Genomic DNA, 12973 nt, shown 5'->3' on the forward strand with positions numbered 1-12973 from the left:
TGAAGCAAAACTTTTTAATTCTGATAAAATCCAGTTTATTTTTTTGTTTGTACCAGGAATCAAACTTAGGCCCATATCTGCCCATACCAGGCAGGTGCTTGTGCCACTGAGGTATACCCCTGGCTCATTCCAGTTTATTTTTTATTGTTCAGAATTCTGACATCATATACAATTATAAAAAACCTATGATAAACCTATATGTTTGTTTATATATATATATGGGTTTTTTTGTTTGTTTGTTTTAAAGATGGTCTCATTATGTAGTTTGGGCTGGTCGTGAACTCACTATATAGGCCACACTGGTCCCAAACCCGTGGCAATCCTCCTGCCTTACACTTGGCCCCATTCTCCTACATTTTCTTGAAGAGTTTTATGGTTTCAGCTCATACATTCAGGTCTTTGATGCAGGCTGAGCTAATTTTTCATGTATTGTGTGAGATAAGTGTTTATATTCATCCTTTTCCACTGGCTAACCAGTTCTTTTCAGCATCATTCACTGAAAAGACTATTCTTTCCCTACTGAATTGTCTTAGTGCCCTTTTCAAGAATCAACTGATTAGGAAGGCCTGTGTTGAGCACTGATGGCAGCAGGTGATAGGGCCCTGAAGCCAGGCACCTGGGGAGCAGCAGCAAGAGTAAGTGGTAGCAACCACAGCAGTGGGAGGCTGGGGTGGGGGCTGCTGAACAAGCCCCGCGGCATCCCTGCAGCACCTAAAGAAGCAAGATTTCAGGTTGGAACAGCCGTGCCAGTATGAAGGGTCCTGCATCCCGCATATCCTGCTGGCGGGTCAATGGGAAACTCTTCAACGTGACTAAAGGCAGCAAGTTCTACAGCCCTGGGGGCCATGTGGATAGAATATTTGTTGGTGGAGATGCCTCCAGAGGATAAGCAACCTTTTGCCTAGATAAGGACCCACTTAGAGATGAATATGATGACCTCTAAGATTTGAATGCAGTACACATAGAGAGTGTTGGGAAGTGCGGTGTAAAGAGAAATATGGTCATAGAGGCAGACTTCCAAAACCGGGGGTAGTCTATAGATGAAGGCAATACAAAGGCATCACAATAAATAGGATTGAACTTTGTAAACAGCCAAAGTCGGAGACCTTCAGAACTGCAATTTTTACTCTCTTTCACAGAATGTCCAATGTCTTTTGGTTTGATTCACCTGCTACAAAAAATATTCAGCAGATTGTACACAAGATAAATGAGTCTCACTATGAAAAAGAACCAGCTGATTGTGGGTGTAGATGCACGGATTTATTTCTGTGTCTATCCTGATGTCAGTATTGTACTATTTTGGTTATGACTGATATATATAATTTTTTTTTTTTAAACCGGTACCAGGGATCAAACTCATGACCACGCGCTTGCAAGGCAGGCACTTATGCTGCTGAGCTAAATCCCCAGCCCTGATTGTTTTATATTAAGGTTGTTTTTGGCTTTGGTCTTTTTGAAACAGGGTTTCACTATGCAGTTCAGGCTGGCCTTGAACTCACGGCAATCCTCCTGCTTCAGCCTCCCCAGTGCTTGGATTACAATGAATTAAGTTTTGAAACTGGGAAATATCAATCCTACTTTGTTCTGTTTCAAAAGGTTACTTTCTAGGTATTCTGGGTCCCATGCATTTCATATGAATTTTACAATTACTTTTTCAATTTTACAATTGACAATTTTACAATTGACAATACTTTACAATTTTACAAATTTTACAATTACTTTCTATAAGGATGTAAGCTGGGATAATGGAAAAGAGTAGATCAACACATTATATTGACTATGTTTCAATTTTCAGAATACTGTCAACTTATCAATGTTAGGTATTATATCATCCATGGACTGGGGATGGTTTTTCTATTCATTTAAGTCTTCCTTTCTTTCAAAAATATTTTAGAGTTTTCACAGAATAAATTTACATTTCTTTTGCTAGCTTCATTTCTAACTTGTTTTGTTTTGGGGGAACTGGGATTGTTTGTGCGGTGCAGTCTAGTGCAATGCTGAAGATCAAACCTGTGCCTTGCACATGCTACGCAAAAGCTCTACCACTGAACTACCAGTATAAAACCCTACCAGTATTTTATACTTTCTAAAGTTACTGTAAAGGGAACTTTCTTAATTCAATTTTCAGATTGTTCATTGCAAGTATACAAAATTACAACTTTTTTTTTTTTTGGTCTTTTTCGTTTTTATCGGTACCAGGGATCGAACTCACGACTGCCTGCTTGCAAGGCAGGCGCTTATGCCACTGAGCTAAATCCCCAGCCCAAAATTACAACTTTTTTATATACATATTGATCTTGCACCCTATAACCTTGCTGAACTCGTTAGTTTTAATAGTTTTTTAAATGGACTCTTCAGGGTCTATATACAAAATCATGTCATCTGCAAACAGTTTTACTTCTTTCTTTTGAGTGTCTTTTATTGCATTTTCTTGCCTAACTGCAAAGGCTACACCCTGTAGTACAATGTGGAGTAGAAGTGGTCAGAGTAAATACCCTGTTATTCAGAAGGTCTCTCTTCTTGAGACAATTTTGGCAACCTATGTCTTTCTAGGAATCTGTCCATTACATGAGTTCTCTAATTATTTGTCATCAATCAACTGCCATATTGCTTTTTCTGTTTCATGGTGTTTTATGTTCCTCTATTTTTTTTTTTTTTTTTTTTTTTTTTTTGAGACAGGGTTTCACTATGCAGTTCAGGATGGCCTTGAACTCCTCAGTCACCCAAGTGCTGGGATTGCAGGTGTGCACCACCATGCCCAGCCCTCTATTCCTTCTTTACTCCTTGATCTTGATTTAATGAAAATTTAAATTTTTAAAGATTATTTCACCATAGTTTTAGATTTTTTTTAGTACTTGCTCTAGAGTTTTTCATATAATCCTGACTTACCAGAATCAACTTCAGATTTATACTCATTTAGCTCCAGTGATATATAGAAATGTTATTCCTACAGAGCTCCACTCTCCTTCCCTCTTTTGTGTTATTACTGTTACACATATTACAAGATGTACATATCCAATGACTCAGGGCTATAGTTACTATCTTACCATCTGTACTCATTTCCTTGGCCTCTTATACCTTTGCTCTCATCCACCTCTTTTGTGCCATCAATGGCAAGTATATTACACACATATTTCCATCTCTTATAAACCCTACAGTATACTAGATACATATTATTCCTTAAATAAGAGAAAAAATACACATCCTTGTCTTTTATAATTCATTTACCAATGTTTTTGGGGGGCTTGTAAGTGCCAAATGCACAAACTGTCTCAGGTCACTCACTTTCAACCTTCAGAACACCTTACTTTCCCTCTTTTTGTATTTATTTGATCAAGTTTGGTTTTTGTTTTTATTTTTGTTTAGAGACAGGACCTCATTATGCAGCTCAGGCTGGATATGAACTCCCTATATAGCCCAGGCTTATTTTCCTACCTCAGCCTCATACATGTTGAGATCATGAGCATGCATACCACCACAACCAGCTTTGACCAGGTTTCTAAGCAATAAATTCTCTGTTTTTGTTTCACCTTCATTTTGAAATACTCATTTTATCTATAGCCAGCCTCACTAGATACAGAATTGGTTTTTTCCCCCCGCTTTGTACTAATGACAACCTACAACCTTCACACTGAGTTACATCCTCAGCCCTTTTAAAATATTTTTAAAATAGTATTTATGTATCTATTTATTTTTGTAGTACAGAGTGGTTGAACCCAGGGTGTTCACAATGAGCTACATCTTCAGCACTTTTACTTGAGACAAGCTCTTGTTAAATTGTTAAATTAACAAGGCAATCGGGGTTTGAAATCGTGATCAGCTTGCCACAGCCTCTGAGAGTACCAGAATTACAGGTGCCTGCCAACATGCTCAGTTTATTTTTTTATTTTGAGAAAGGGTCTTGCTAAATTGTCCAGGTTGGCTTCAGAGTCGCCCAGTTATAATCTTCCTATCTCAGCCTCAGGAATCTTATCCATAACAGGCTTCCACCACAAAGTGGGGTATTCTTTTTGTTGGAGCACTTTTTTGTTTTATTTTGTTACTGTTTTGAGTAAGGCATTACTTATGTTGCCTAGGCTGCCTGGAAACCTGTGATTCATCATGCCTCAACCTCCCTAGCAGCTAGGAGTCCAGGCCCATAGCATCATACCTGACTCCTGGTAACTTTGTGTATGTTGTCCCACTGTCTCTGGCCTCCAGTTTCTACTGAGAAGTCAGCTGTTAATCATATTAGGGTTCCTTTCTAAGTGATGAGTCTGCTTTGCTCTTTATGGTTTCAAGATTTTTTTTCTTGTTGCTCACTTTTGGTATTTTTACTACAGTGTCTTTTTGTGGTCCTCTTTATATTTACCTTACTTGAAGTTGATTGAGTTTTCTGAATATGAGTCTTCTGAATTACTATTTTCAAAAAATTAGAAAGTGTCAGATGTAATTTTTTAAAGTATTTTCCCCTCTACTACTCCTATTGTAAAGACACTGGTTTTGCTCCTTCTTATTATTTCTGCCCTATTCATCTGCTTATATAATCTCTTATCAATCTATTTTCACATTCACTAAGTGTTATGGTTTGTGTTCAGATGGCCCTCCCAAGCTTTATGCAATCATGGACGTAGCTGAATCTACCACTCGTGATTGGTTCATTGTCTAGCACTGGGATTGGTGGTGTAAGGGTGTGAGCCCAAGGGTGGAACCAACATACAGTGTAGGGGCAGGAAGAAGGTGTGTCTTCTCTCTTTTGCCTTGTTCACTCTTGCTGTTTGTGGCTGCCATGAATGGTTGCCCCTCAGCCAGCCACCCTGCCTTGGAGCCAGCTGAGTACGGACTGAGACCTCCAAAAACTGTAAGATAAACAAACCTTTCCATCCCTAATTTTGGGCATCAGGTATTTTGCCTCAGCAATGAAAGAAAAGTAACCAAGACACTAAGCCTTCTATAAGTTAAATCTACAACTGAGCTCCTTTACAGGATTTTTTACTTTTTTAAAATATAGTTCAGGCTGGCCTTGAACTCATTTTGTAGCTGAGACTGTTCTCAAACTTGCAATGCTCCTTCTGCCTCAGGCTCCTGAAAGCATGCATCATCATACAAACAGAAACTAGACATTACAGATAATGTACTATAGCGACACTAGGGACTAATGCCCCATCTCCAAGACATATCATTTGCTTCTTTTCTTGAGTAAAATTCTTGACCCAGCTAGGAGTGGTGGTAGACACCTGTAATCCAGCTATTCCAGAAGCTGAGGCAGAAGGATTGCAAATTTGAAATCAACCTGGGCAATTTAGCAAGACACTGTCTCAAAATAAAAAAAAATTTTTTTTTGTACCAGGGATCAAACTCACAACCTCACATTTGCCAAGCAGGTGCTTACAGCACTGAGCTAAACCCCTGGCTCAAAATGAAAATTTAAATTTTGGGGATGTGTAGCTTAGTGCTCTCTGGACTCAATCCCCAGTACTGGGCGCGGGGGTGGGGGGGCACACGACTCTGAGCCAGGGGCTCTGGGAATAGAAAAGGGGACCATGACAACACAAACTCGGCATGTCAGACCTAACTGCTTGCAGACACAATATTTTTCTTATAGCATATTTGGAGGTTATCCCTGTAACACCTCCACTCTAGGACAGAGCACCCCAGGGACACACAAACACACTAGCCTGAGGTCTCAGTTTGCCTCTTGCTGTGGCTGTCAGAGAGCAGTAAGAGCATAAGTTATTTCAGTGTGTCTTACCCTCTTCCACAAGTAGGGACTGGGTGGAAGAAGAGTACCTTATTAGCACTAGTAATGCATGCCTATAGTTGCAGCACTTTGGGAGGCTGAGGTAGAAGGATCACAAATTAGAGTCTAACCTGGGCAATTTAGCAACTCAGTGAGACACTGTCTCAAAATTTTAAAAAAAAAAAAAAATTCAGGCATAGTGGCTCACATCTATAATCCCAGCATTTGGAAGGCCAAAGGAAGATAGCTGGGAGTTCAAAACCAGCCTGGAGTCATATTGAGTTCAAAGCCAGCCTGAACTGCATGAACTTGAGAACCTGTCTCAATAAATAAATAAATAAATAAATAAATAAATAAATAAATAAATAAATAAATAAATAAATGGTCTGGAAATACAGTTCAGCACAAAAGCCTTGGATTCAATCCTCAGTACCACAAAAAAGAAAGAAACTGAGAAGGGAGGTGATGGTTCTTGGGATAAGAAACTTATCTCTAACCATATTTTATGTCTTAAAAGAGAGCCTGTGAGTCAGGTGTAGTTGTACATGCCCTTAATCCCAGCACACAGAGACTGAGACAACAAGATCACAAATTCTAGCCCAGCCTGGGCTACTCACAAGACCTTGCCTAAAAATAAATAAATAAATAAAATGGGGCTGGGATGTAGTTCAGTGTGAAGACTGAAAAAAAAAAGTACCTCATTTATCATTCAGAAATTAGTATCAGCAACAAGTAGCTCTGAGTAGGAAGAGAAACACTAATGTCCAGCCCCTCCTGAGAAAATAGCCATATGATTGGCAAGTGAAGGAGAGGGTGCCTGGGTTGCTGATTAGGGAGGGAAAGAGTACCTCTCCTTATCAAATTTTCACATTTTGTTTATTTGTTTTTTGAGATACTATGTAGTCCAGGCTGGCACTGAATTCACAGTGGTCTTCCTGCCTCAGCCTTTCAAATGCTGGGATTATAGGTTTGTGCTATGTCCCATTTGTTTTTGTTTTTATTTTTAATACATTCATAGTTACTGTAGTGGCATCCTAACTACCTAAGAGGCTGAGGCGGGAGAATTACAAATTCAAACCCAAGCCAAGAAATTTAAAACTATCTCAAAAATAAAGAGCTGCAGTGCATTGTAGAATACACCTATAATCCCAGCAGTCAGGAAGCTGAAACAGGAGGATCACCATGAGTCTAAGGCTAGCCCATGTGAGTTCAAGGCCAGCCTGAACTACACAAGACCTTGTCTCAAAAAAAGACACCAACCAAAAAGAAAAAAAGAAAACACCTCCACCAACAACAAAAAAGACCCAAGAATCTAACTAGCACTCTAGGGTTTAATCTCCAGGATTGCAAATAATAATAATAATTTTCACAAGTTTTACAGGAAAATGAGTCAGTGGATCTCCTCATACAATCATCCGGCAAATCAATCCTGTCTAAGGATTGCGCTGTAACAGCAGAGTTGAACTGCTGAGTAGTTCCAATGGAGATAACTATGGCAGTGGTTGGCAAACCTATGACATGTGCTGCAGCAGGCGGTTTGTATCATTGAAAGTTCTAAAAGGTTCCACATCATTGTCTATGGCCTGCAAAGCTGGAAAGATTGACTATAAGACCTATAAATATGTTCGCCAACTGCTGATTTAGATTATTACTGCTAATTCTGCTGTTCCATGAACCACACTTTGAGTTCCAAGTAGCAAATTACTTGAAAGGTAGTACTACACTGGCTAAGATCTTGATCCAAAAACCAAAATCTTTGAGGCACTTTGTGGACATATGAAAAAAATAAAAGGTCTTTTTTTCTATACATGCAAAAATGAACACAGGAGCCACAAAACGTGTAGGGATTCCTCCCCACAAGCAACCAATCAAGCCTTTTCTCCAAAGATCTGGGTATATGCTAATTCAACTCAATTCTGACATGATCTATCTAGAGGTAATGAAAGATCGCACGGGTAGAGGGCTTAGTCCACAAGACTGCCGCCATTTCTGATGCCAATCACAAGCCTTATTTACCTGTACTTCTGATCAACCAACTAAAATTGGGTTCCCACAACCCTCATTTTTCAGTTTACCATATAGCACCTCACAGAAACTAAGGGAAACACTTACATATATGCATTTCAAAAGATACATCACAAGGGCCACAGATGAAAAGATGTATGAGGCAAGGATTAATGGGCAGAGACAATGAATTTCCATGCCCTCCCCTTAGGGCTCCAATCCTACAGGAACCTTCACAGGTTTGGCTATCTGGTAGCTCTTTAAACTCTTGTCTTTGGGGTTTTTTACTGAATCTCATTACATAGGCATGATTAATTAAATCACTGGCCATTTTTTATCAGATTACCCGTCAGTCCCTCTTCTCTCCTCCAGGTTAATGGTAGAGCTGAAAAAATCCCAACCTTTAATCAAATCTTGATCTTTGTTATCAACCTCCATCCAAAACCTACCTAAGGTCCACCTGCAGAGGTCGATTCATTAGCACACAAAAAGACACCACTTTGCAGATTCCAAGGATAATATAAATTGCATGCCAGGAGACCAGATTAAATACATATTCTACAGTGTCACAGGCACCTATCCTACTGGGTTGTTGTAAGGATTAAATGTGTGACCATTAAACACAAAATACTGAACAAACCATAGCTATTATCATGTTGAAAATTGTATAAGGTAAGATCTCTTTCCTCAGTTTTTTTTTTTCCCCTCCGCAGAAAACTTCAAACTTTGGAAAATGGAAACAAGTAAAAACTTTTCATTAAATGAGACATACTATTTGCGGTACATAACATTACCTAACGAAAAACTCCCTAGAAATTAAGCTTAAACCTGACACTGTAAAGCAAAATTCGCTACCAAGGAACCCTCCAGTCTCTTCCAACACCGATGAATGAAAACAACCCTCCCAAAGTGTTAAACCCGAGAACCCCACGTGAAACGGCAGTAACTAGCTGTAACTTGTGAGTTAGGGCCTAGATGGCCCCTTCCGGTTCCAACGGTCTCTATCCATGCCCAGGGTACCGTATAAACAGAATTCCTCAAGCTTCCACCTCGACTGTCACCAAGGCTCGAGCGCCCGAGTAGGTGCCGAGTGGGTTCCGTTTGCGCGCCTGGGTCAGGCGGGCCAGAATTCCATCGGGCTCTCCTTGCCACAGCCCGTCGGGGCTGCCAACCGGTTACCTCGCAATTGAACTCCATCTCGGCGTCCATGGTGACGATCCGCACCGTGAACGTCTTGGGCTGCTTCCTCTTGAGTGAGCTGAAGCTCATGCGGGAAGCGATGGCCCCAGCCATGGTGTGAGGCTCAGGCCCGGGACCCTTTCGCCCCGAGGCCTACACTCTGGACCTGTTAGCCCCCCTGAAAGAGCAGCACAGGCCTCAGGACCACCATGGTGGCCGGCTGGCCGGCCCAAGAGCGGTCTGGGTTGCGTGGGTCCCCAGCGGCCAGCATGGGCCGCGAGGACCCTGTCCCAGGAAAGGAGAGTTGGGGGCAGGCCTTGACAGTGGCGCGGAGGAAAACTAACTGGGGCAGACGGGGAGGGCGCGGCCCTGCGCTCCGGGACTCGGGTCTAGGACGCCCGGGACGTCCCGGAACGGAGACCCTAGACGGCGGCGACCCAGACTTGGGGCGCCTCTAAGCGGCCGGCCGGGGTCATGCGGCTGCGCCGTAGCCAGACGCGCACGCGCGCGGGTGGCTGTCACCGTCCTAGCTCCGCGCGCCCCCGGGAATTGTCCCCTCCCGGCTGCTCCTGGCCGCCTCCCCGCCCCGCCCTCAGGCCTCCAAGAACTCCACACACGGCACAACCTAACCGAAAGATCTTTCCCAAACATGTGATTGGCTGATAACAGTAAAACAGGCGGGACTTAATCCGTTCGCTCTCTTTAGGGCTACTTCACCAATTGGAAATTCCACACTACAGAGAGGCGCGGGCTGGTGCTCGGCATTAAGTGGCTATGGCGCTAGTCACTCTGAAGCTTTTGTTCCTAAGGGTACGCCTACTCTAGCAAGATTGGTGGAGGCGACGGAGTCCCGCGCGCCTTTCCTGGGAAACCACGAAGAACCTGTTCCCCGGACCCCAGATCTGGGGAATTACAGTTCCGAGAAAGTACACGAGTGCGGTACCCCAGGAAATAGCGTGCTGGACACCCGGCAGATATCACTGCTTGGCACTTAGTTATTGTCGGACACTCGGTAGATATTCCTATTTGGCGCATAATTATACACATTGACTTTTTCTCAAACTTCTGAAACACTTGTGGAGGCCTGAGAGGTTACCAGCACTTTCCTGCTCAATCCTTTTGCTACTCTTTTTAGAATACTATTACCAAAGGGTGGGGGATAATGATTGTACCTCTTTAGTGAGATAAGTTGAGGAATTTAGGTGCGTTTAATACATACGCCAGTTTAGGCTAAGAGTGCTGGAACAGGCCTATGATCCTAACAGTGGGAAAACTGGCAAGAGGATCACCAAGAGTTCGAGGCCAGCCTGGGCTACTTAATGAGGCCAACCTGAACTAAATAGCGAGACCTTGTCTCAAAATAAATAATAAAAAATATATAGAATATATATAAAGCATTTTTCACTTTGTATGATTTCTGGTTTTGCACCATATAGATGTGTTATTCGTTTTTAAAAAGTCTTCAAAGGTTATTGTGTATGTATGGAAATTACACTTTTCTGTATTTAAAAAAATCAACGCCAGGTGCACTCGTATAATCTCAGCACTTGGGAGGCTGAGGCAGGCGGGTTGTGGCAAATTCGAGACCAGCCTGGGCTACAAAGTGAGCCCAAGGCCAGCCTGAACTGCGTAGCCAGAACCTGTCTCAAAAAGAACAACAACAACAAAAAAAAAAAAAAAATCAATAAACTCTTTATCGATTTATTGATTTGTTGTTGATTTGAAATACACTGTTGCCCAGGCTGACATCCAACTCCTGGGTGTCCTGAAGCCATGTATGGTGGAATGAAGACGATCCATGTGTTTTGACTGAGCAATGAGCATTCCATAACTGTGAGGCTTCCTACAGACACGAAACAGGATCACCACGGTAAAACTTCTTGCTGTCACTCAGATAGGGAGAGGCAAAGTAGGACTGGAATCTGGTCTATTTCATCAGAGCTTGTTTACCTTTGTGTGCTTCAGTGGTTGAGTCTTCCAAATTTTCCCTATTGTAGCTTCAGGAAATGTAACTAAATTCTGGAGAATTTAGCAGACTCTGTTGCTGTAATTGTTCTAATAACACAAATCTTACTTCTCTGAACATATCTCTGTGGTGTCAGGAAGCACTAGCCAGTCCCCAGGAATTAGTTAGTGGCATGATCAGGGAGGCTGCTGTAAGAGAATTTCAGTGTTCTGAATACTGGTAGCAAATTGCCAACACTAAACTGATTGTTTGGGGTACCATGAACTTGGTATGGCAGTGTCTTCATTTTTATCACTTCAGTTCTTCCCTGCAGGTAAAAGAACCAGGCTGGATTCTCCTCTGGGCTCCCCACAGGGATGTCTAATCAGGCCTTTATCCCAGGGCCAAGGATGCTTCCAGGAAATAAGTGATTTGGGGAACCTACTAAGGAATAGCAAAAGGAAATAATCAGACAGCAGGGGCCAGTAAATAAATAAGCAAATAACACTGATGACCAAGAATAACATCTTTATAGAAGATTTAATAGGTGCTAGACACTAGGCTTATTGGTAAAACATATAATTTAAAGTTTCCTAGGAGGCTATCTAGGTAATATATGTGCTTCTAGATCTCAGAAGGGAGGATCAAGAATAAAAATAGGATGAAATAATGTGTTCATATTAAAAGCGCTATTTACAAAGAATAAACACAGGATATGGTACCTATCACCTAGAGAGTTAAAGAGGATGGATTGTTTCAGACAGGGTCTTGCTGTATTGTCCAGGCTGGCCTCCAACTTGAGGCCATCCTACCGAAGAAGAGTAATTTAGGTAGAGCTCATTAAGACGTGCCACACACAGACATCAGCCAATAAATATCTTTTGAATGAATAAGTAAAGGACATGAGGAGATGCTTACATTCTCACCTATGATCAGGACAATATTAGTAGCTATCATATATTGATTGCTTATCATATAAGATATTCTGCAAAGTGCTTTGCATGCTTTATTATATTTGACCTTTAAAAAAAACCCTATAGGTAGGTATCAGACCATCGATTTACACATAAGAAACATTATCCAGTTTCCTGGGTAAGGCTGAAATAAGATAATTTACTCAAGATCATAACGATAGAGCTGCAGTTTGCATCTAGGACTGGTTTAATCTTTATCTCTCGCCTGTTTAACATTTTGTTCCTTCATTCTTCCAAGATCAGGAGTTCTCCAAGGGTGGTCTCTGTCCCACAGGGGACATTCAGTCATGTCAGACTTCTTTGGTTGTCACAAATAATGATGCTTCTGATCTCCATAGGCAAAAGCCAAGGATGTTATTAAATAACCTAAAATGCAGAGGACGTCCTCACTCACATAACAAAGATTTATCCAGGTCAAAGAGACAATAGTGCCTAAGTAAAGAAACCTTGTTATACAGCATTGATTCTTTCATTTTTTAAATTCAGAATCACTATTCAAGGTCAGCCTGGGCAACACAGCAAGACCCCATTTATTAAAAAAAAAAAAAAAGCCAGAAACACTAGCTGGGCATGGTGATGCACATGCCTGTAATTCCAGCACTCAGGAGAATGAGTCAAAAGGATCACTGCAAGTTTGAAGCCAGCCTGAGCTACAATAGTGAGTTCAAGGCCAACCTGAGCTATGTGGTGAGATTTTAACCTCACAAAACCACATCAAAACAAAACAAACCAGGGCTGGGGATTTAGCTCAGCGGCATAAGCACCTGCCTTGCTAGCAGGCAGTTGTGAGTTCGATCCCCGGTACCGATAAAAATGAAAAAGACAAAAAAAAATAAAAAATAAAACCAATACTCTAATGAATTAATCTGATGAAGTCAGGGGATCCTTTTAAGGGAACGCACATATACTGTATTCTTTTTTGGTGTACTATTGGGAACTGAACCCAAAGCGTTGCACTGAGCCCCATTCCCTACCCATTTTTAAATTTTTTTTATGTTGAGTCAGGGTCTCATTAAGTCACTTAAGTTTTCCAAACTTGGCTCAGACTTGAGATACTCCTGGCTTAACTTTTCAGAGATGCTCAAATTACAGTTGTGTACTACCATGTCTAGACTTTGGTTTTTTGTTTGTTTGTTTTTGTTCTTTGAAATA

General features: G+C 41.4%; 1 protein-coding gene across 4 annotated transcripts in view; it reads right to left on the reverse strand.

The window, feature by feature from the left end:
• Nf2 (NF2, moesin-ezrin-radixin like (MERLIN) tumor suppressor) overlaps window positions 1-9476 on the reverse strand; it is an 86629-nt gene extending 77153 nt beyond the window's left edge. For 3 of the 4 annotated variants that reach the window (XM_063225973.1, XM_063225974.1, XM_063225975.1), the window contains exon 1: window positions 8903-9475. In XM_063225973.1, the coding sequence (XP_063082043.1) occupies window positions 8903-9016 (114 nt within the window). In that variant the 5' untranslated portion in view covers window positions 9017-9475. Of the gene's footprint in view, window positions 1-8902 lie in introns of all 4 variants that reach the window. The other variant, XM_063225976.1, reaches the window with a different exon arrangement.
• Between the last annotated feature and the right edge of the window lie 3497 nt (window positions 9477-12973).

Source organism: Cavia porcellus, unplaced genomic scaffold (genome assembly GCF_034190915.1).
Source record: "Cavia porcellus strain 051 isolate PalLab524CR breed Dunkin Hartley unplaced genomic scaffold, mCavPor4.1 scaffold_16, whole genome shotgun sequence".
Lineage (NCBI taxonomy): Eukaryota > Metazoa > Chordata > Mammalia > Rodentia > Caviidae > Cavia > Cavia porcellus.